A 24,676-nucleotide genomic window follows, 5' to 3' on the forward strand; every position below is an offset into this window, starting at 1 on the left:
CCCCCTTAGCTTCCACCATTTTAAAATAATACTTTAAAGAAAATGTGCATGCCTCCTTAACTTCCCAGTCCATCCATTTTAAACCTGAGACCTGAATGCTCACAGGTCATTAAGCAGTAATGAAAATCAGGGAGAGATGGGAGGGAGGGAGGGAAGGAGGGAGACAAAAAAACAAATAAAAAGGCACCGGTTGGGAAGTTGCTTGTTTGCAACAGATGTAAAATGTGTGAACTGCCTGTAATCTTCAGCCCTGCTTAATGCAGCAGAATATGTTGTGACAAGCACTGCCCAGCGTGGAGTGCCAGAGCTGCACTGAAGTGGCTAAAGCCTGTAATTAGCTCTTTGACTAATAAACCATCTCACAGTAGCAGCAATGAAAATGACTCAATGCATATCCTGGAGACATGAATCTCGTGGAGAAACCTCTGGAGAAGCAGAGACCTCCACTGCACGTGGGCACATCTCCTGGCTGCTGGCAGGTGACTGGGTTTGTCCCCAAATGTGACACTGCTGTGGTGACAGCACTGCCATGACTCACACAGGTTCCTTGCAGGGAGAGTCACAGCTCCTGCACGTCAGGTGGGGAAGTGGAGGTGGGCAGAGGCAGAGAGGCTCCTCAAAGGGCAGGTGAGGGCTGGAGGAAGGTGTGACTCAGCCCAAGGCCAGGTTGGATGGGATTTGGAGCAGCCTGGTCCAGTGGGAGGTGTCCCTGCCCGTGCAGGGGGTTGGCACTGGATGATCTTCAAGGTCCTTTTCAATCCAACCCATTCTGGGATTTTGTGTTCTCACCCTTTTTCTGACTCATTACATGCTGGCACGTGTCAGACTGTTTATATGGGGATTAAAATCAAACTCTCCCTAAATAAGCTTCACCCTCATGTTGACATGAACACCTGTCCCACTGGAACCCCTTTGTGTGGTGCTGGGGGGATATGAGCAGGTTAAGCTGATATTGTTGCCTGTGGGTCATGGCTGAGGATGGGATCCAGGGGCAGAAGAAACAAATGAGTGGTGGCCCCAGCCAGCCCAAGGAGAAAAAAGGGCAGTTTCAAGCTACCAGCCAACCTTTTCCTGACTGTGTTTGGAACCACAGAATCATGAAAGCAGGAAAAGTCCTCCAGGGTCATCAAGTCCAACCTTTGACTGAATACCCTCATGCCCACTAAACCATATTGTGAAGTGCCATGTCTACACCTCCTCTGGACACTTCCAGGGATGGTGACTCCACCACTGCATTCATCCTATTTCACATTTAACCACTCTTCCAGTGAAGAAATGTTTCTTAATATCCAACACAACTTGAGGCCATTTCCCCTTGTCCTATCGCTGATTGCCTGGGAGAAAATCCAGACCCCGACCTCACCAAAACCTCCAGGTGGTTCTAGAGACCAATAAAGCCTCCCTTGAGCCTTCTTTCCCTCAGACTAAACAACTCAATTATGTGAGAAGGGCTGTGACACAACCCCAGCTCCCTTGGGGACAGTGCTGTGGCCCCGTGCTCACCGAGGTGTTCTGGCACTGCACGCTGGAGCTGTTGAACCTCAAGGCTGGCACCCTCTGCTCGCTGCCCTGGATGCTCAGGATGCACTCGTAGCCCCTCTGGCCCGATTGTGGCTGGGGCAGGTTCTTGGCTTTCAGAGTGATGGGTTTGATCACCTCCACGGGCACCAGGATCTTCTCAGCCTGCAGCAGCTGGGGACAGTCCTGGGGAGAGAGCAGAATGTTGGGGTCTGAAAAACAGAGGTCTCTTCTGGGTTCCTCAGAGAGAGATCAACAAACTGCAGTGAGAGCTCAAAAACATAGTCCTAGATACCAGTGTAAAAAACAAGTTTTAAAAAACCAAGTCTCCGTGAGAGCTCCAAAACATAGTTTTAGACATAATAAAAATATAGTTAGAATATTGCTTACATTTTTCAGATAGAGCAGATAGGCCATATGTGTAGATAAAAGGTAAACTTTTGTACTAAGAAACTAGAATTCTAATAGGTTAAGAAGAAATGCTTCAGATTTGTGTTTTTAGCTCATTGGGTAATTTGTAAATAAGAATCTGTGTATTGGAGTGAGAGCTCTCTCACTCTCTCTTCCTCCACCATCATCATCATCATCACTACCACCACATGAAGAAGAAGAGGAAGAAGAACAGAAGAAGCAAAAGCCAGGGAGCATCTGCCTCTCGAGACTCTGTACCAGGCTGCAGCCTCTGCCTCTGCTCAGGACTCTGCACTGGGCTGTAACTTCTGCCCCTTGGGGCTTTGCACCAGGAGCTGCTTCTGCTTCTAATCAGGACTTTACTTTTATTTGGGACTCTGTGCTGAAAGCTTTAGCATGGACTTTAATACTTGAGACTTTTGCCTTTTGAGACTGATGTGCCTTTACAATAAACAACTTTATAGCAGCTAACACGTGCTCAGCTCTTTTAAAGAAAACAAACAACCCAACAGCAGAGAAAACTCACCAAGTCAGCACATGAGTTTCCCAGCCTCAGGAAGAGACCTGTGGTGCTTCCCAGCCTTCTCAGCTCATCTGGTTACAAAGCCTTTGCAGCTCCCTGGCCCTTGGTTTATTGCAGAGCTATGCAAGGAGCACTCCTGGGAAGGCTCAGATAAACAGGTGAAGAAGGATTGCTTTCACAGACCATCCTTTCCTATTCTCCCTGGCTTATTTCAGCCTCCAGGACCCAGGGAAGCCACCTCTGGTGCTTTTAATACCTGCTCCGTTTGTTCAGGTAATGGAAAAAGCAATCATGTTCTCTCCACGATTTAACCCAGTCACAATGCCATGATAAAAGTGAATAAAGCAAAATTCTGAGCACAGTTCCTCACTTCCCAACAGCCAACACACCACTATACAAAAGGCACAGCTCCAGCAGGACCTGTTGGAGCCTATGGAGTCAGGGTAGTTAAAAAGAGTTTATTTTGGCTCAGAAGAGGACAAAATAGTCATTACAGAGATCTAGACCCAGCTGCCAAGAAACAACTGTCACAAAAAGCATGGAGACCTCTTGGAAAAGCTTTCCACTGGCTCACAAAAGAAGAAATGCCAAGTGAGTGCTGTTAATGTGGTGCCTCTTCATGGGTCCCTCACACATGAGGTGAGCTCTGGGCACCCAAAGCTGCCTCACAGGTGGCTGAATTAGAAGTTTCATTAATTAGCACAGCTTAATTAGTTAGAGTGGCCATGCTCTGCTTCTTCACAGCACAGTCAGACAACTGCAAGATGTTCCTTCCGTGGCTTCTGGGGTGATATCAGCTCTTTAGGAAATTACTGCAGCCTTTGCCTGTCCTGCCCAAAGTTAAAGCCAGGTGCAGTTGGTGCCAGCAGAGACAGGGAACTGTAGGTGTGGGCAAGAGGAAAATTATTGATTTGGGGCAGAAAAGTAGGGAAAGGGACTGAAGGGTTCAAAAGTGAAATTTATGGCTCACTGAGAGCCTGGGATCTTGTTAGAGCAGATGGTGGGAGCATCTCACTGAAGCAAATAGCTTAGGGAGATAAAGAAATGGATTAGACATGTAACATCTGTAGTTACCAACCAGGGACAGAATTATGAGAGCCAACAATCTCATGGAGGATGTGAGCTCATCCCTGGCCAAGAGCAGGGAGAAAATCCAGTAACCACCCAGTGCATCCCTACAGTGAAGGCCAGAACCTTCCCCAGTCCCAAAGAGGATCTGGGGGTCTGTCCTAAGGGGGTGCCAGACTGAGGAGTCTGAAAGATGATTTTTAATCTGCACTGACAGGGTGATGCTCATGGTGGAAGTAACTGATGGGCTTCAACTGGCCTGGCCCAGGCTGGCACCAGAACCAGGACAGCCACTGGAGCTGGGTGGAGCTGAACCACCTTGGATCCAGTGGTTCTTTGCCTGAGATAATCTGGCACAAAGCCCGACTTGATGTGTGCTGCCAAGGCTTGATAGACCACCCCATTTAACCTGGCTGGAAGGTGGAAGGGTTGCAGGTGGGAAGCCCATGGGTTCCCCCATGCAGTGCAGGGATGAACTTTGTCACTGTCACCCTCTGCACTTTTGGGGGTGGAGGGTTGAGGAGCTACACCCTGTTCCATCACTCCCTGTCCTCACTGCTGTTCTGTTCTGTGCTGAAACCTCTCCAGGGAACTTCTAATGCTGAAACCCATTGGGTAAAAGTGTCACCAAAGCATTTTTCTTGATAAAAGAGCAAGGCTTAACCATCTGGAAATTCTTCCCAAGCTTGGGTTCAATGGTTCTACCACAGCATGGCACACCAGCATTAGGGCACCCTGCACTACTCAGCACGAGAAAGTGAGGCATAATCTCTAATTATGTTTGATTTAAGACCAATAAAAACCCCAAAGGGCAGAAGAAGGAGGTGGTCTAGGCTATATTAAAGAGTTTTCAGTGCTGATCACACCAGCAGATACCACATTTGGGACCTTATGGCTTCAACACCCCTGACCCTTCCCCATCACCTGCCCAACATGTCCTGGGGCCTCTGCCTCAGCTCCTTCTCTTTCTCCTGGCTCAAGAAAATACATTGGCAGCAGCCTCTGCACGTTTTTTTTCTCCCCAGCTCCAGGAATGGAGAGGGAGATGCTCTGGCAGAGGGAATCAGTGGGGCAGGAGGGTGGGGAAGCCCTATCTGCTGCCGAGCAGCCGTTTCCCAGGAGTGGGCATTTCACTTGATGTGTGTCACAGAGAAAAGCCTCTGATGGGGGCTGAGGGATGGAGGCTGCAGATAGTCCACTCTGTTACCTGCAGGCCAATCCCAGCTCTTCAGCCTGGTCTTTCTTGTGAGGCTTTATCCCGTCCCCCTCCACCACTGGTGCTGTAACCTTCCCGATAACACTTGTTTCAAGTTCATTAACGAGCCCTGATTGAGGCAGCCCCAAAACAGGGTTCGTTTGCATATAAAAAGCTTCGCAGTGCTGTGAGGAAGTTCATTATAGATAATTGAAGAGGCAAGCGCCATAAAGAGGAAATCCTCCCAATGTGGCTTTATCTGATTGACCTAATGTTCTTTCTAATTGAAAAGGGGAGGGGAAAAGGCAATTTCATTGGGTGATGTGCTGCATAAAACCTCAGAGCTTGGACCAGGCTCTGGGTTCAGATTCAAACACAGAACTCATTTTGCAGCCTGTGTCAAGCTTTGGGTGCCTGGCCAGGTTTGTACTTTTGAGGGGAAAACATCAAGCTGATCAGAGCAGACCCAAGCAGAAGGCTCTGTAAAAAAGTTATTTTGGACATTTTACAGTGGAGGCACTTTCTCTTCACACTTCTCCTTTGCTGTGGACATTGCCTGGGTTGGAAAAATAGAGTTTCACAGGATGTAGGGGAAATAAAATTGTAGACTACCAACAGCTGCAACAAGGACAGGCACAATCCCATCTCTCTTTGCCTTTGATATATAATAAATTAAATCTTTTGCCTGACTCTAAGGGGAGCTGGTTCCCAATCCAGAGAATCATTGTTGATTCATTTTGTGTGTGTAGCTTCATTCTAGTCCTTGAATGCTTTCAAATGAGTCATTCCATTTAAAATAATATCCTCCACCCTTGCCAATTACTGGTATCAGCAGCGATGCACACCTCACATCACCAAAATTTTGCCAATTACCAAGTCAGAGAGCTTTTGCAGTGAGAACGCTGCACGAAATGGGCTGTACTCATTGGGTCGATGGTAGTTTAATTTTCTTTATTTATAACTCCTCATAGAGCGCCTGCAAATGTGTTTTGTTGTAGCTTGCAGAAATAATAAAGCCTCAGAAATATGAGGACCTTTTCTCTCACATGTGTGTTATGGGCTTCATCAGAGCTGAGCCTGGGCCAGTCTCCAGTGAGAGCCATCGTGAGGATGCTGCTAAAGACAACGAGGAGGCCTCTCTGAGGCCGTGTGGTCTTAGCCCTGAAATAATTAGTTTGCTTTTTTTATGGTGCTTCATACATCCAGAGTCACAGTTTCGCTGTGCTGTTTCCCAGTATAAGCTGGAGATGACCAAATATCCCCAGTTCCTCTCCTAGGAAAAGGCATGTCAGGATGTTTCACAGCCTTGTGATACTGCACAGGTTTTCTTCCAACCTTATTTTGCACAGTTTCACTCTCTGTGGCTGTTTTTGGCCAGGATTATGATCCAAAGGCTCATCAAAGTGTTTTCTAGTTTCCAGTAGAGAAGGAATTTTATCTACCTTGGATATCAGGGAACAGGGAACACATCCATGAAGGTTTAATGCAATGAACCCCCCACCTACCAACAACCTCCACCTTCTACTGGTTCACTCATCTCCATTTGTGCATCTCCTGTCAACCTGAGCATTCAGGGGAGGGAACCTTCCCAGCTTTTCCTTCCTACTCCTCCCTCACCATCCCTGGTAGCATTGGCTGGATCTCCACTTTCTACAGAAGGAAACTAAAGCTCACCTGATGCTGAGGGCACTGGGGGCACCACTGGTCAGATTAACTCAACCCTTGGCAATGGATTTTCCCCCTTCCTTTCCCACAAGAGTAGGAGTCACCTCCATTCAGGGATAGACCACTAATTCCTTCATTGGTCCTTTATTTCTTCATTCCAGCACTAATTCCTTCATTACCCAAAGCATCCAGTTCCTCTTTTCTTCTACCATTAAAATCCATTTCATTATCCACAATTTACAGGGTTGTTTTAAAGACTTTCCTTTCAATATCCCTCATCCAGCAACCATCTTTGTGCCTTATCCAAGGCATTTTGCCCGAAAAACATAAAAGACCATACAGTGAATCCAAGTGACCAAGATTGACTCACTCAGACCCTTTGGGACCCCATAAGAAATGAAACCCAGAATGTTATTTACTCAGATATTACGTAAATAAATACATCTTTTGTTCATCTGCTCTGCCGAGCTGCAATGTTCTGTTTTCTCTGTGCTCCCTCTGGCTTTGTCACCCGCCCACTCTGCTGTAATCAAGTCAAGAGGGTAAGAGTTGAGAGGCAGGGATTGGGTTTTTATAAAGATATCTAGACCACAGCATCTGGATGCTCTATAAATTGAACTAGATTAAAAAAAAAAAAAAAAAAAGAACACACACAAAAAAACAGACCAAGGAAAGAGAAAAAGGAGAGGGAAAACACGCAAAAGAGAGACAAAAACCCCCTAACCTTTCATTGACTTTGGAGAAATCAAATTTCACCTGGATAAAATACAGAAAAAAAGCAATTTTATAAATGAGAGGCAGCAGGGAGTGCCTGGAATTTGTTTCCTGAAGTTGTCTCTCACACCTCTGCACAGTCACACGGGGTCACCACCCTGCACTGCTGCAAACCCAGGGCTCCAGGGCTGCCTACCTGGATCCTTTTAAACTCCTGCACAGCTTCCCAGATCCTGGATAATCTGGAGAAGGAAGCAGCAAGGAGCTCTCCATCCCCAGTGCAGGAGGAGAAGGGGTGAGTTACAGTCCACGCTGTGTTTACATTATTATACCACTAATTCTTAGCGTCGTAAAAATTATATTTAAAATTTACACAAACAGCGCTGGGGAACGTTATTATGTTATAAAGTGGAATCAGGTCAATGCCTTGTAGGCAGGAATCCAAGCTCCATAAATTTCTGGATATACTTCCCCCAAATTTACATCGGCACCAGCAGCAATCAAACCAGCTCCGAAAAAAGCTCACCCGGTCAAAGAATTTTTTAATGCACCATATATTTTATCTGCACTTCCTAAGTTTACAGTGTTGTTAGTTTGATTGATGGTGTGCTTATTTATTGGCACAGCAAAAGTAATAATACATGAGGAAAATGCTCCGAACTTTAAAGGCAGCTGATGAAGAGAAAGCAACAGGATTTATGGGAAGTGTAAACATCTGCAGAGACAACAAAGGAATAATTGAGTCCTTGCATCTCTGTCACTTCTGGTGGTTCCTTTCTAGTTAAGAGTCTTCCACGCACTCAGGAGCAAATTCCAGCTCTCTTCTGTAGGCATTGCAGGCTCTGGTGCCTGCAGAAGGTGGCTGGCCTGGAGGCTGGTGGCCAGGCTAAGGAAAAGATGTGGCCCTGTTTTAGCTCTGTGCCCTCTGGCAGCTGCACATTTCAGGGGTGGCTTGCACAGATCAGGGCACAGATTCCACAGCTGGAGGGACACCAGCAGATCATAAAATGGGATGGGTTGGAAGGGACATTAATGATCATCCAGTTCTACCCCCTGCCATGGGCAGGGACACCTTCCAGTATCCCAAGGTGCTTCAACCTGGCCTTGAACACTTCCAGAGAAGGGAGACCCAAAATTTCTCTGTGAGACTCTTGCAGAGCCTCCTCACTGATGGACAGCAGATCATCAGCTCAGCTGCCCTGGATCCTTGGCCTGGGTGTTGTGAAGGCTGGGGAGTGATGAGTGATGCTGATCACAGAGAGTGGCTGCTCCAAAGCAGGATTGAAATGAAGATAACCAACCTCCCCTGCCATGGCTCACTGCCCACTCCTGGTGATTGGGAGCAAAGTGATTCCCACCCAGGCAGTGCTGGGAAATGACCCAGGTCTGTTCAGAGCTTGATCCTAACCCAGGACTGCTCTGCCTCTGAAGTCAGTCCACACATCACTGCTGATGAACATTAATGATTTTACCCTCCTTTAATTCTTTATTAATAGAGTCTTTCTTAGCTGGTCCATTATTTCACGGGGATCAAGGTCAGGCTGCCATAATTATCCAAGCACCACATTTATCCTTTTTAAATAGAGACACAACATTAGCTTTCCTTCAGCCCTTTGCTGCTTTGACACACTCTCAGAAGGAGAAGTAATGATCCAGAGAGCAGGAGCCTTCTGGTCACTGGATTAGGGGAGTGGACTAGTGACAAAAATAGTCGATGGTTTTGTCATGAGGTCCATCTGCTCACTGGAAAGAGGCTACTGGGGACATGTGAGCAGCCTCAGTCCTGATGCTTCCTGGGCTTGGAAATCATAAATAATATGAATATGTGCATTGAGGAAGGTGCTGTGTGTGCAAGAGGCAAGAAAACCATGTATTTACTTGGGCAAGCTGTCTTTTGTTAAAGGAAAATCCTGGTTAAGCAAGAGAGCTCTTCCAAACAGCTCACACAGGAACACTGGATTGTGCAAAGCTGTTGAAGGCATGGAGCAGAGCACAGGCAGCTCATAAAACAGTAATTAATTCCTTCTCTAATTATGCCTGTATAAATCTGCACCCTTCCCAGCCAGCCTTCTGTCCTTCTATCAGGAGTTCTATCAGAAGTTCACAAGAACTTCCAGGTATGTTCCTGCCCATGGCACAAGGACTGGAATTAGATTATTTTTAAGGTCCCTTCCAACCCAAATCATTCTGATTCTGTGATAATGACATTGACCTGTCACTCCTCAACGAAATTCATTATTAACCAGTGCCAAGAAATGGGTTTGGCACCCATAAGGGATGTTATCCAACCAAAAATTGCTCAAAAGTGGGAGGCATTCCCATGACAGCACTCTCCCATGGAGATTTCTGGGGTCTGATGAGACTTGAGCCCAAGCTGTAGCACTTTCTTCCTAAGAGGACTGAAAGTCCATTTCTCCTCTAAAGCTGTGCATTTTTACAGAGTCAGTAGGAACCTGAGAACTCCAGACTCCGTGGAACTTTGAGAGCTCCAGACTTCATCCCAACGAGGCCAAGAATGGTCAGTGGGAGTTTGGAAGTGAACGGAGGAGAAAGAGGAACAGATGGGCTGGAGGTTGCACAGAGGTCACAGCAAACCCATTTCCTTTAGAAACCAGGACAGGAGCCCAGGGAGTCATCGTAGTTTGGTTTCCACAGTGGGAAGGTCAGGACCACGATATCCCAGCTCTTATCATCCTCTTCCTCCCCGAGATCCACAGCAGCATGAGATAACACCCAAGCCAAAGCAAATGGACTCATGCTCAAAGAGCAGGCAGGGAAGGAGGGTGTGGGCTCCTGGAGGTGCTCCAAGGAAGGCAGGACACACATTCCAGCCTCACCTCTTGTCTGCAGCCTCAACATCCTGAGAACGTTTCTGCTTGGCCCCAAAGCAGTGAATGCAGCTGATGCTACAATAGAGAAAAGCAAATTCTTTCAGCTTCCAAGCCGAGACATCACCCTGGACTGTGTGAATGGGGAATTGTCCTTCCTCCCTCAGACTGCGGGGTGCCACAGGGATCCCAGCAGTCCTGACAAATATCCAGAGAGCCAGAAAACCCTGTAGCCACTTGAGGCATTACAATAGCACTGCACTGAGCTGGGCTTTCAAAACAACATAAGCTCTTCCCGGTGTTTTTTCAAGGATGCTGTGTTGGCGGGGACAGATGAACATTACCCTGCTGCATTCTGAGATCACTGTGTCCTGTGGGATAGATAATCCTGCATGACAAAGATGAGCAGCCCAACTGTTATGAAAAACAGCAGGGACACAGTACTGAGCATCAGATGTTTCTTGTATCTCTCATTCCAACCAAGCTCCCTGAGTTGCTCCTCGAAATCATATGAGCAGGTCCTTGATTAGTCACTCACAAGGTGAGGCTGAGCTCTAAGAAAACAAGATGTGCATTAAGGTAGGATGCACTGCTCTCAGAAGAGCTTTTTCCTATCATTTCTCAGTTCCTGAGGTGGTTTGGGTGGAGGTCTCAACAAGGAGAGAAAGGATGGAGCTGTTGTAAACTGGGATAGATTTTGTGAAGACCCACCATGGTAATTATCAGAAATAGATTAGATATTAGATAGACAAGATATTAGATATTAAGAAAAAAATATTTATTCTGTGGGTGGTGAGGCCCTGGCACAAGTTCTCCAGAGAAGCTGTAGCTGCCACATCCCTGGAATTCTCCAGGCTGGACAGGGCTTGGAGCAGCCTGGGATAGTGGAAGGTGTCCCTGCCCATGGCAGGGGGTTAGAACAAAATTATCTTTAAGGTCCTTTCCAACCCAAACCAATCTATGATTCTATTAATTAATAAATCTCTGAAACCCTGCTGAAAGTTTTTTCAGAAATGGAACAAGTTAGCAGCCTTTTCCCCTGCCAGCTGCATGACTGCAGGGCAGAAGGGCTCAGAGATGGCAAAAAGATACCCAAAAAATAACAGAAGAAGCTGCTTCACACTTTTCTTCTTCTTCACCTCAGTGCAAGTCACTGTGACTGGCAAACAACAGCAAATGACCTCATTTGTTTGTAGGTGCTCAAAGGCTTCTTATGAGCAGCCCTCACTGTGAGATCACAGCTCCAGGAGCTAAGGATGGTACAAGCACCTATTAACTGGAAGTGCTTACCCAAATCAGAATTTGTGAGGGAATCAGGGGCATGGAAAGGTGAGCATGTCCAAGCCAACTCAGAGTCAGAAATACAACTCTCATCTGCTGAAATCAAACCTGTGGCTCTGACACTGGCTCTGAGCAGCATTTTCATGCTCTAACAAGACTCCCTGAACAAAGGGGAGCTTTTTGTCCAGCCTCCAATTTCTGTGTTTAATTTCCTCTCCTCATTATCTGAAGCACCCCCTCTGAAGAGGATGTACCCACTACAGGACACATCTCCTTTTCTGGGAAAGTGCTGTAATGATGGATGGGGGCTGGAATGCCACAGCCTGAAATGCCAAACCCCCAGGAGTCCCAGGGCACAGCTGGATCCAAACCATCAGCTGCAGCCTCCTCCTGGATCACCCCTGCCTTCCCTGGACACGATGCAGAGCAGACTGAACTCCATCACACGTGCTTGGAAACCCTGCTGAGAGTGAAATAGATGCTAAACACCAACCCCCTGTGCTGCAGGTGCCACAAAATGCCTGCAGATCCTACCTGCATGGGGTGGCTGCCTGTGCCCCTGCCTTGCCCAGCAAACTGCCTGCAGTTACTATAGAAACTCCACCTCACACCCTCCCCTTAATGATAGACATGTGCCAGGATAAATGTAGGGATAATTGACAAGCCAGAAAAGGGCTTGGAGCTCTGGGATTGGCCTCGCTGGAGCTGTCATTGCAGCCCCTGAGAAAGGAGAGGTGCATTCATTTGAGCAGGGATGGGTTTTCTCCTTTCTCCATGCTGAGGCTTCCAGCAGTCGCCTCTCTGGATGAGTTAAGTGAAGCTGGAAAGAGGAGAGGGATGAAAACTGAGCAGTTGCCACAGCAACAGCTGAAGATGCATCAGCAGAAGGGTTTTTGATGCAAGGGAGGGAGGAGTTGGCCCTTGGCCCAGCAGGTCCCCTCCCCAGTGCAGCCACCCAGTTCACTGGGGTGTATTTTGGGAGCAGGTGGGCGCTGTGACTTCCTTCTGCACCTTGAAAAGAGGATAAAACAGGACATTTGGAGGGCCTGGAAAACTGTCTGGGTTTTGGAGACCTTGAGGCAAAGTCCTCTCCCAGTCTGAGAGGGAGCAGCAGGATGGGGAAGGCATTGCTGAGTTTAGTACAAATCCCATGATGAGGAGACATGGACATGAAACAAATAAATTGGAATGGAATGGAATGGAATGGAATGGAATAGAATAGAATAGAATAGAATAGAATAGAATAGAATAGAATAGAATAGAATAGAATAGAATAGTTTTCAGTTCAAAGGGACTTAGTAGAGCAGAATAGAATAAAATATTGTATTTTCAGTTCAAAGGGACCTACAGCCACCATCTTTCCCAACTTCCTGACCACTTCAGGACTAACAAAAATGTAAAGCCTGATATTAAGGACATTATCCAAATGCCTCCTAGATGCCTGTCAGTTCAGACATTGTCACCCTCCAGTTTCTTTTTCTCCCCTTCCTTCCACCCCATTTCCAACAAACACCTTCCCAAGAAGGACCAGCAGCCAGGCAGAGCTAAATCAGTGCACTGGTGATGGAGGCCACCAGGACAGCTCTTGGTTTGGCACAAGGCAGGAGCAAAGCCCTGCTCTGCTCCTCAGCAGCTGCTCGCCAGCAAACAGCTCACAGGGCTCCCCATCACTCCTGACAAATGAATATTTGAAGCAGTTGTTCCTTTTATGTGGGCTTTGCTGTCATTAGCACGTACAACTCGACATAAAACACCTCAGTGTGAGATCTTTTCTTCTCTTCCCTTTTTAGGCAGCAGATGAAAATCCTTTTAATGAAAGGCTTGTTTGGGGGAGGAAGAAAAACACACGCATGCACATGTTGGCTGAGCAGGGAAAGATGAAAACCTCCTTCAAGGTAATTAAATGATTATGTATCTGTTAAACCTGGTGAATAACAGATTTGTTATCTAGGCTTGCTTTTGGCTTGTGCCATTTTTCCCCTACACAAAGCTAAAATCTTTGCAAGGCCTGGAACAAGATAATGTTCATCTTAGAGAAAAAGGCAGAAATAAAAGATTCATTCCTTTATCCCATCAACTCAAGCAGGCTATCCCAGCATCCCATCCTTGTACAGAAACATTGACATGAAAACTACTCCCTGGATCAGAGCAGGTCTGAATGGAGACAAGACAGATGAGGCAATCAGCACTTGTTAATTGATATCAGGAGACAGGTGTTGTTTCTACAGCCCCTGTCAGACTGGAGACCCTCAGATCCATTATTTTACACCTCAGTTTCCCCCCAGCTCTTGTTGACTGTCTTGCCCATTTACAGAAGGAAGTGGCTGAGCTCTCCTGCTTGGGAATTGTGTCAGGTAAGGGCTGATTTCAGAGTGGGAATCTGCAGTGCAATGGTTTGTGCTCAGACTCTGAGCCTGCACTCTAACTTCAACTCTGGCCAGCAGCAGATGTCAAAAGCAGAGACAGGATGACCCAAAAAGTGCACTCCCTTCAATCTCTGAGATGAATTTGGGAGAAACAACAACAGCAGCAACAACAATCCACTCCAGTATTAAAATGTCTTTTTTCCCCTCGTGCTTTCCCTTCCTGCCTCAGTAACAATAATATCAGCTCCCCTTTCTAAAGCAAGAAGTCACTCAGCACATTTCAAGTGAGTGGGCCTGGCTTTCAAAAACCTGCTGTAAAGGGAAATTACACGCCAAGGTGAAGTATTTCTTCTACAAATCATCCGGGGACATCATGAACCCTCTGTGATTAAGATCAGTGCCATAATCATAAATACTCTTGCTTTATGACTAAGCTGGAGCTCTTCCCTGGAGCAAACATGGGCTTTCCCAAGGCTCCCAGAGTGGCTGATCCAGATCTGTTACAGACAGAACTGATCCACCTGACAAGTGGCAGGTAAGAAAGTCTCAGAGCTGATGGGGAGGGAACAGGCATTTTAGGCATTTTCTGTCCTTTCTCCATCTCTGGTTGTTTTGCCACAGCCTGGGGCTGGGAATGGCAAATTCCAGCCAAGAATTCCCAGCTAGTCACGAGGATATCCAGTTTAAAGGCTGCCCCTGGATGGCAGGTAACAGCATTTTCTGGACAATGTGGGTCACAGCCAAAGCCTTTCTGCAGTCCCTCTGGATCAGTCTCACATCCATCCAGCATCCTGCTCTAATCAGCAACTCACACTACAGGGAAATACAAGCAAAAACCCCAAGATCCTCTCAGAGAACATGAATAAGGCCTAAATAAAAGATTGAGCCTGTGGGAGCCCAGACACTTGTGAGGCATCCTAAGGAAATGCTGGAGCCAGGAGGACACAGGGGCACAAGCCTCCCTTCAGAGCACTCCAGACTAGCCCAGGGGTGAGGGGTGCCAGCCCAAATGAGCCCCTTTGCAGCCCAGGCCATCTGGAGAGTGAGAAGCCTCTTCCCACAGGATGGCAATATGCTGTAGAAGAAAACAGAGAAAAAAAATCTCCTGAGGGTGGGCACAGCAAGAGAAGGTGAAGGCCACAGTGAGGGAGAGGGTGAAGGCTTGGTGTGCCAGCACTGATGACTCCAGAGGGAAGGAGTTTCTGGCACAGGTCCCTGTGACAGAGTAACACCTAAATTTGTTTTGGGAAGATGCCTGGGTTAATCTGCTCAGCAAACTCACGGAGAGACAGCAGATGGGATGGTCCAACCACCCCATGCTTCCCATCAGCATCTCCTCAAGATTTCCCAGCTTAGCAGGTACTCATGCCTGGCTGGTGGCCAAGCCTCTCCTCTCCTCATCCTCCAGGGCTCCAAATGCAGGCAGAGGAAAGGATTGAAAGGAGAATGGATATGAGAGGCCAGTGAAAATAGAGCCCCTCAAGGTGAGGGTGCACTTTGAGGTCTGCTGAAGGTGAGAACAGTCCTGGGTCACGTTGCATCACCAGGAGCCAGGTGAAGGTCTGGCTTGGCAATGAGGAGCCAGGCTTGGCTTCTTTAAGGTACTGAATGGTTACTATAGTTCAGAGAACTCACTCAACAAATAGGCAAGTGCACAGGACAGAAAACGATAGAATTACAGGTGACAGTAAAAAATAGGCAGTGGAAGTTTGGGTGAGAGCAGTGAGTCGGTGAGAAGATGGTTTTTCAAGAGAAGCGTGGGAGATAGACATTTGTTCAAAGTGCCATTTGACAAAATAAAAAAAAAAATAAAACCCAAAAACCTTTCTGGCCACAGAGTGATTGTAAATCTGTTTGTCAGAGTGCACTTGTGATGCCATCCTCCCCCAGTCCTTGAGAGCCACAAACACACACAGGGAATGAGAAGGACCCTGAAGCTGCAGGGCATTTCTCACACTGCCAGGCACAAAGCAAGCTCTGAAAGTTTTGGGGGTTGCAAGGCCTTTATCCTTGTAGATTTTGTCATCCCATCCCTTCCTCTGTGGAGCAAAACCAGCTCCTGAGCTTAGCAGATTATTCCAAATGTTGTATCCCAGGGGAATGAGATCCCATTTGTGCCCAGAGAAGACAAAAAATGCTGCAGCTCCCATTACCAATGACCAGTGTAACATCCATGTGTTGCATGATGCTGCCATTGCCTTGTAGATCAATTGTGGTTTTCCCTGGTCAGGTTTGTGCCTCTTCCTGCTGCCATGAAAATCTCACTTTTACGAGATCAGAAAGGGAGTACACAAAGCTTAGCAGGAATTTTCTGTTAAAGGGGGTGGAAGAGAGGAAAAGCAAACTCTACTGACAAACAAAGCCCCCCAGAATGGAGCTGTCTGCTGAAGAGGACATCTTTCAGAAACAGAACTAGAAGGGAGGTGATAAAGCTAAAAACAGGCGGAATTTGATGAATTCCTGCCTCCTCCTCAGTTCTGCAGAGCAACACCTTGGAGAAGATAAAGAGCAGTGGCTCTGCCATCCCCTGTCCCTCCCTAAGAAATCGGGACAAAGCTCATCATCTCCTTTCTGATGGACCAGGAGATCCACTGAGGTTTGTGTGGGGAGAGGAGAGGAGAGGAGAGGAGAGGAGAGGAGAGGAGAGGAGAGGAGAGGAGAGGAGAGGAGAGGAGAGGAGAGGAGAGGAGAGGAGAGGAGAGGAGAGGAGAGGAGAGGAGAGGAGAGGAGAGGAGAGGAGAGGAGAGGAGAGGAGAGGAGAGGAGAGGAGAGGAGAGGAGAGGAGAGGAGAGGAGAGGAGAGGAGAGGAGAGGAGAGGAGAGGAGAGGAGAGGAGAGGAGAGGAGAGGAGAGGAGAGGAGAGGAGAGGAGAGGAGAGGAGAGGAGAGGAGAGGAGAGGAGAGGAGAGGAGAGGAGAGGAGAGGAGAGGAGAGGAGAGGAGAGGAGAGGAGGAGCTGGGAAGATGAGTCCTGTCTTTGGTACAAGAGGCACACCAGAAGAGAGCAGGGATGGTGGTGGTGACATTGCATGCTGGAAAACTGAGACAGTGTCCCAGAAGATCCCACTCAGACAGAAAATGAGGTTCCCACAGTGCCTGGAGTGGATGGGACAGTAACCTGTGGCCAGCAGGGCTGGCCAAAGTGTGACAAGGCTCCATGGCAGGGAGGAGAACCTTTCTAGTTGGGATAACCCTGGGCTTTCCTCACCCCTTCACCACCAAGATCAGGGCATCAAACCCTCTAACTCCTCAGAACATTTTCCAGTAGTTACACAGAAAATCCTGAATCCTGGTAGATGGAGAATTCATGAGTATTTATGGCTTTTCCTGGTGCCAGAGCAGGTCAGGACATCTGAACCAGCACAAATGTGACAGCTCAACCAGCATTTACAGAAGGGGTGGGAGGGAATGGCGATGTCACAGGAGTATAAAGACACCACATGTGGGACCAGGAAGGAATTAAGTGGTTTCCTATTTGTATTCTCCCGAGCTCCACTTGCCTGCAAGAGCTCCTTGGTTACAACACCAGCCAGGCAGCGTTTGCAGCTCTGTGTTAAGACCCAAGCTCCAGTTCAGCTCAGTCAGTGGCAATCTGGGGGCAGTTGGATGCATTTGCCATTAGGCACCAAACCCACAAAGCCCCAAAGGTGTCCCAAACACAGCTGGAATCTACTGACCCCATGGCCAAAGCCCTAAATCCTCCCCAGGTCTCGGCAGCCTGGGGTAGGTAACGTCCTTCTCTCCTGGAGGAGATGCACGAGCAGTGTTTGCCATCCCTCCCAGACCTTTGGTGCCAGGAGTTTGTGATGAGTTTCCAGGGTCACACACTGCCTGTGGTGTGCAGGACGGAGGCAGCAGTTCCCTGAGGGTCTGGCAGAGCAGAGGGGAGAGGAGATCCCTGCAGAGGGAGAGGGGAGGGCGAGCAGAGGAGGGAAAGGGTGGGACTGGAGGTGGAGAAGGCTTTCTGGGCTGACAAGGTGACATCAGCCCTGAGCATCCCAGACGTGTGGCACATCCCCTGTGGCCCTGCCTACCTCAGGCATCTTGACTCGTCCCTCCTGGAAGGAGCAGGAGCTGGGGTCGTGGGTGCAGACGTGGCGGTACTTGCACCAGTGACAGCGATAAGGGCTCTCCACGCACGACAGGCACCTGCAACAGAGACACAGGGCAGTCACTCGGCCAGCTGGGTCCTCGGGATGCCTTCAGATTTAGCTTTTGTATTTTTCAGGTCCTGTAGTGCATTACTGAACTCTCTACAGGGTGTCAGTGAGCTCCCTTCACAGTCTGGTCAGACAGAACAATCCTTCCAGGACTGAGAGCCAAGGACACCTCACAGCCTCAGGCCCCAAAAGTAGAAACAAAAGTGAACTGGGAGGAGCAAACTGGGGGAATGTGACTTCATTACCTGAAGGTGTAATTGGACAATTAACCCCTGATATGCAAATAGAACAAATTTATATCTGCCAAAAAAACTCGTGACCACCATCCACATTGGGTGTAGCCTCTGTGGGCTCTTGCACTGCCCAGGGTGTATCTATTTAATTAATAACTAATTTAATAAATACCTACTTTATTCTCTAGTTTCTCTTTTAGGTAGCCAGTCCAAGGCATCACTGACAGCCTTTCCTAGAGGGAAGCACAGCCTGGAAAACATTGCTTTTGCAGGAGGACACAGGCTTTGCACTGACCCAGCACCAGCAGGATGGTGCTGGATTTGCTCTGGCTTGAGCTGGTGGTCACTGGCATCTCAAATGTCTCATATGATTAAATAATTTAGGTTGCATTCATATCACTGCAACAAGAGGAATAATAAATATTTATTGTGTTTTGGCTGCCCTGGGCACCAACAATCCCATCTGGTTAGTCTTACACATGACACAGAGCCCAGAGACAAAATGGGATGTACATAAGCCAGAAGACCAAAGATGAAGCAGGGAATTTTCTCCCTCTGTGTCCCACAGGTTTATTGGTGCGAGTTCTGATCAGGGTGATGAGGTTCCTGCAAATATATTAATATTTTTCATCTCAGAAGGGAAGTGAAGACCACTGCAGCAGGTGCCTGGGAAGCAGAGGGCATATTTAGGGCATCACCTACTCTAGGTGCAGGAAAGAGACACTCCCTCCATCTTACAAGGTTTTGCTCTCCTGTGGCCCAGGGGCTGTGCAGAGTCAGAGCTGCAAACACCTCCCCTGGCTGTGTTACAGCACTCACTTGGACCTACATCACACTTCCCTTCAAATTTAATATGATGTCTGCTCAGCAGCAACCAAACCCAGCTCTCTGCACATTCACCCTCTGGAGACCTTCATGGCAAAGATCTGGAGGGGCTGGAGAGTTTCCAGGGAAGGGAACAGAGCTGGGAATGGGTCTGGAGAACCAGGAAAAGCAGAGGGAGCTGGGAAAGGGGCTCAGCCTGGAGAAAAGGAGGCTCAGGAGGGACCTTGTGGCTCTGCACAATTCCCTGACAGGAGGGGACAGCCAGGGGTGGTCGGGCTCTGCTCCCATGGGACAAGTGCCAAAACGAGAGGAAATGGCCTCAAGCTGTGCCAGGGGAGGTTTAGGTTGGATATTAGGTAGTTTTTTCATGGAAAGGGTTGTAAAGCACTAGAACAGACTGCCCAGGGCAGTGGTGGAGTCGTCATCCCTGGAAGTGTTAAAAAGCACTTGGGGACAAGGTTTAATGGTGACCATGGTGGTGGTGCTGGTTGACCTGGCCTTAGATCTCAGAGTGCTTTTCCAACCTTGACAATTTTATGATTCTATGCAGCTGCAATACCTGGAGGAGACTTCAGGGAAGTGAATTTTCCTGGTCCTTATATTCCACCGGGTTTTTAATGGGCAGGAGAGAAAAACTCCAGAGCTCCTGTGTGAGCCCAACAGGCAGACACACCCTCTCCCATGTCTCTGTGAAATCTTGCTCAACCCCAATCCACTCTCAGCAACTTATTCTTCAAATTGGTAACAAGTGCTTGCTCTGATACATCGAATTAAAAATGGATAACGTATTATAGTTTGTCAAGTAAGAAACCAAAACATGCCATAAATATTTAACAGCACCATCTCTCCTGATCTCCTCCCCCCCAACGCTTGCTTTCTGACACTGTTTGTCAAAGCAGCAGGAACATGGAAATAGGATTTGCCTTTCCTTGTGAATTGCTGAGCTGCAGTAATTGTCTGCTTTTGGCACCTCTGACGGCTCAGTGGTGGGGACAGAACTGCTCAAGGGTGGATGAACCTGCTGCAAGGGCATCTTCTCCAGGGATTTGTGGGGCTGCTCCACTGGGGCAGCTCCTGAGCAGCCCTGGGTGGCAGCTAAACCCCAGGGAAATGGGGTGTGAGGCAGGAAAGGTGCTCACATCATGGGTAACATGAAGGAGTCAAGGTTCAGTGCATATCCTGCAGGAACCATAAGCTGTATTTTTCCAGACTGGAGGGTTCAAGGCTATGTTAACCATCTGGAGCAGGCTGCTGGTGGGACTGGCAGCATGGATAAGGGTTGGAGGTGCATGTGAGGAGCCAAAAATCCACAAAAGAATGAGTAATAGGAAGATAAGGGAAGATGTGCTGAGGGCACAATTCCGTTTTGAGTCAATTATGTGGCAAATTGCTCCTAATTTCATGTTCTGCCTGAAGGAAAAAAAAGTGATCCCCACACTCTGATTCATCTCAGGAGGGACCCACCAGTCTGGGCACCACACAAGTGACCCCAGCCCCTGGTCACCTCCACATTTAACATTTTCCTGAAGGACACATGGCCACGAGAAACTGGTACCAAAGGAAATAACATACGAGTTGTGGACGCTGCAGTTGTAAAAGACGAAGCTGGTGCTGGCAAAGGTCATCCCTGTTTCCTTGGACTTGAGCTGGAGCTGGACAATGTGATGGTCACCTGGGGGAGAAATAGGGCACATCAGGGTGTGAGTGTTTTGTTAGCCCACTTAAGCCCTGTTGGCCAGGCCACCAGCCTGAACCTGGAGCTGTCCCACAGCCCTTTGGCTGGGCTGTGCTCAGGAGATGTAAAAAGTGTTATAAAATCCCTCTAGAGCCCATTCTCTACAGCTCCATCTCTTATGGGTGATGGAGAATGTCTTCACCACTGGAATTATTGTGCCTGGGAGCAGAGTCTGGGCTGGTGGATGACAACAGGTCTAATTTCAAAAATGTAGTGACTGAATTCATCAAGTAGGAAAGTTAAGCTCAAAGAATGAGTGCAGATATCTAGAATTCAGAGATCATTAAAATATAATTTTGTCCTTAAAGTTGTTCCATGCTGCTGGTTCACTCAATGTTCCCAGAAAAAAAGGGCATGTGGACATTCCTTCCATGTTCACTCACCCCACTCACCCCAAGCTCCATTCCCCTCAGCCTCTGGCTGCAGAGAACCCATCTCAGGGTGAGAGATGTGAAATCCATTGCCCTTCCAGAGGGACCCACCCATTTCTGTAGCAGACCCCTTTTCACCTCAGCTCCTCCTTTTTTCCTCACCCCTTTTCCCACTGCTCCCAAGCTGGGCAGTCAGCTGCTGCTCCTTCCCACAATTCAGAGAGGGCAATCAATTACAGCAATTGCAGTAATTTGGTGGGGAAGTGACCCAGGTTTAATTCAAGATTTGCCTGGCTGGCTCTTTCCCTGCTATTTATAAAAGGACACAGAGTGATGGGACAAGGGGGAATGTCCTTAAACTGAAAGAGGGCAGATTTAGATGGGATATCAGGAGGAAATTGTTCCCTGTGAGGGTGGGCAGGCTTTGGCACAGGGTGCCCAGAGAAGCTGTGGCTGCCCCTGGATCCCTGGAAGTGTCCAAGGCCAGGCTGGATGGGGCTTGGAGCACCCTGGGACAGTGGGAGGTGTCCCTACCCATGGCAGGGGGTTGGAATGAGATGACCTTTCAGGCCCTTCCAAACTAAACCATTTTATAATTCTATTATTTCCCTCCTCACCTGAAAGATTCATTAATCAATGAGGCCAAAGCAAACTTGGCAATGGGTCACAATGAGCACCTCGTGCTCACTCACCTAATTTGGGGCACACACACCCCACACACCTCACTGAGCACATCTCACTGCCAGTGCTCAGCTCTGCTGCCCATCTGCTCTGCCATATTTAACAACTCTGCCAGCGTCTGGAATGTATTTTAAAGCAGGATGTGAGGATTGGATGGCCCCAGGTGTGATAGTCACACATCCTGTGGTTCAAATCCAGCCTCTGGCACTTTGGGGAGGGCTTGGTCTTTGCAGAGGTGCAGAGCAGCAGCTCTGAAGCTGAAACAAGCTGCAGGTGCCCTGAAAACAGATAAATCTCTCCTTCCTGTCCTGTCTCCACCTTTCACTGCTATTTTTGTTTGCTGGTTGATGACAACCTGGCCTGGGACAGATGTCCCAGGAAAGAATTTCTGGTACCTGTCTTGGCAAGCAAGCATGACTGATAACTCAGTGGGACTTGAAAGTGGTGACAATTTCCTGGGAGCTTTTTTTGGGACTGCAGTGGAGAGCACAGCAGCTGTGTGCAGCTCAGGGAGAGCACAGATGATGGCAACACCTCATTTTCTGTGGTCTGAGGATCCCCAGAGGCAAATTTTACAGTAAATTTTCACAGCAAGCCAAGGACAGAAATTGGCAGCATCCTCTCTGTCTCATGGGGGTGATAGCAGGGTCAAGGCTTTTATAGTAAGTCCCTGTAAAGAGTCACAGGAGTTCTTGAAATTTCCCAGAAAGTTTGTTAGAAAAGGGACAGAAAGAAGTGCAGGAAGTTGTGGATAGGGGAAGCACCCTTGGAGACAAGGTACTTTTCTGTGCTGGACCACTTTGGGAAAAGGAGCCAGAAGCAAACCTGGAACAGCTGAATGCAGTAAAGGCCAGGAATTGAGACAGAAATTGAGACACAGACTTAAATCTGGGAGGAGCAGCGTGAAATTTCAGACGGGATTGTCCAGCTCTGCAGGAATTTCTGTCTGTTACACGGGATGGGATGTGTTGAGAGCCTGTACCCTTGGTGTGTAACACCAGCCTGGCCAAAAAGGAGAGGGAATATCCCAGATCCATGCCTTGTCTTTGCTGGATACGGGCAACAGCCACTCGGTGGCAGCCTGCAAACACCTCACGTGTCACACAGAGGAGCACCTCGGTGCAGGTGCTGGGGCTGCAGCTCCTGAAACTCTCACATGCACACAGCCCGTGCCATGACGTGCTGCTCCAGCATCCCTCCTGCTCCCAGGGCTTTCCATGCCCTCTCCTCAGGCTCTCAGGAGCCAAATCCTGCTTTGTGAGGGTGCAGGTGTGGGGTGAGGGTGGGAGGGAGAGGTGCAGGTGGAGGAGCTGTGGGGATGCTCACCGTTCTCTGTGATGATCTGGGGCACCTCCTTGGCAGCTGGAGAGATGCACTGGATCTGGCTGCCCACCACCAGCCCATCCATCTCTGAGAGGTCCTCGAAGGTGCAGTTGACTCCAGCTGACAGCTCAGGGACGTTGTAGGTCTCCAAGACCAGCTGCAGGCAAAGAGGGAGGGAGAGAAGGAGAGGCAGAAAAAAAGAGAGAACGCTCAGCCAAACAGCAGAGCTGGGCCAGCAGGAGAGAATTACACTGGAGAGGTGGACAAAGAGCCTCTTGCTAGAGAGAGCATCCTCCTTCAGCAGAAAGCAGCGACTCAGGAGAGGGATGAGTGAGGAGGGGAGGACACGAGATGCTGGTGCTGACACAGGTGGCAGTGGCTGTGCAGGGACACCTGCACCGTGTCCCAGGGCTGGCTGGGTCAGTGCAGGGCAGGGGGTGCTCACTGTCTGTCATGCAGGTGTCAGGTTAGGCAGGGAGTCTTTGGAGCCAGCCGTGGGTTCCAGGGCTGTGCTGGCCCCCAGGGTTTCTGAGGAAGGTGACTGCTACTCACAAGAGGCACTCTGCAGACTCCAGAGAACCTGGAGCGCTCCAGTCTAACTCTCTACGGGCTGCTCTGCCAGCACCAGCAGGGGGGAGCACTCTGTCCCCAAGTTCCTGTGTGAGGAGAGTCTAGTTACAGCCTTCAGTCCACCACAAAAAACAGCCCTGTCTCTACAGGCACAGAAACCTCTCCTGCCCATCCCAACGAAGAACCTGTTGGCTCCTCGTGCTATCCTGGGGTTCCATATGGAAATAAAGCCATGAAGGAGGATTTGCCAGTGTTTTTAGAGTTCACAACACCCTCTGGCATCGCTCATGGTCATGGGGAAAGGAATCTCAGGGCTGGTTTCCACCATGTCCGTGCTTTGGAGGAGCACAGTCATGCTGCCAGCTTCCCAAAAAAAGGTCCTGCCCCACAGCTCTCCATCACTGAGGGTCCTGCTCGACTCACCAGGTCATGCCTGAGCACAGAGGGGCACCCCAGGGGACCCCTAGAACCTGGTATTTGGTGTAAATTTAGTGGTTTTGTGACTGAACACGGGAGCCAAGCACTCGGCACAGGCTCCAATGCAGATGCTCCCCACACTTGCCCCCTCCCTGAGCTGGCTGAGGCCCCCTCTGAGGTGACAGCCACTGAAAGGAGACACAGGTGCATGCTGAGGTGTTGTTTCTACCAGCACAAAGAGCAGGGGTCAGTCCAGGTGACAAAGCAGGACAGGATGAGAAGGTGACATAGCGCTCAGTGCCCCCACACACTGTGTTTTCCTCCTTTAGGGAAAGGTTGGAGCTGTTTCTCCACACTGAGGACCATCAGGGAGAAAGGCTGAGCAGACAGATCTTAGCCCTGGATGCCACTAAGCCTTTGTGAGAGTAGGATCATCATGGGAATGGCAAACGTGATTTTTTTAATTATTATTATTTTTTTTTTTTTAATCTCAGGGAACAGGAAAAAGCTTTGGTTATTTGGATGGATTCATCACTTGGGCTGAATCCATTCTTCCTGCTATCAGTGGAGAAGGGGAATCCATCCTCCTTAGCATGGAAGATGCAGGGGGAAGCTGTGCCATGCAGAAGATGACACTGGTAGGCAGACCAGTGCTTGGCCACAAACCCCATGAGCCAGTGCACACCCTGAGCAGACAAATCCTACATCCCACACTCCTGGGACAGCATGGAAAGCATGGAGCCTTCCCCCAGCAAGCAGCTTTTCTCAGAGAGCCCAGAGCAGCAGCCCTGGGCT

General features: G+C 48.7%; 1 protein-coding gene across 4 annotated transcripts in view; it reads right to left on the reverse strand.

The window, feature by feature from the left end:
* Positions 1-24,676, reverse strand: part of PLXNA4 (plexin A4) — a 429,648-nt gene that overhangs the window by 86,441 nt on the left and 318,531 nt on the right. For all 4 annotated transcript variants that reach the window (XM_088165989.1, XM_088165988.1, XM_014882536.2 and 1 more), the window contains exons 7-10: positions 22,898-23,051; positions 20,357-20,456; positions 17,601-17,715; positions 1,504-1,704 (exon numbers count right to left, since the gene is read on the reverse strand). In XM_088165989.1, the coding sequence (XP_088022115.1) occupies positions 1,504-1,704; positions 17,601-17,715; positions 20,357-20,456; positions 22,898-23,051 (570 nt within the window). The remainder of the gene's footprint in view (positions 1-1,503; positions 1,705-17,600; positions 17,716-20,356; positions 20,457-22,897; positions 23,052-24,676) is intronic.

This window comes from Sturnus vulgaris, chromosome 5 (assembly GCF_052056855.1).
Source record: "Sturnus vulgaris isolate bStuVul1 chromosome 5, bStuVul1.hap1, whole genome shotgun sequence".
NCBI lineage: Eukaryota > Metazoa > Chordata > Aves > Passeriformes > Sturnidae > Sturnus > Sturnus vulgaris.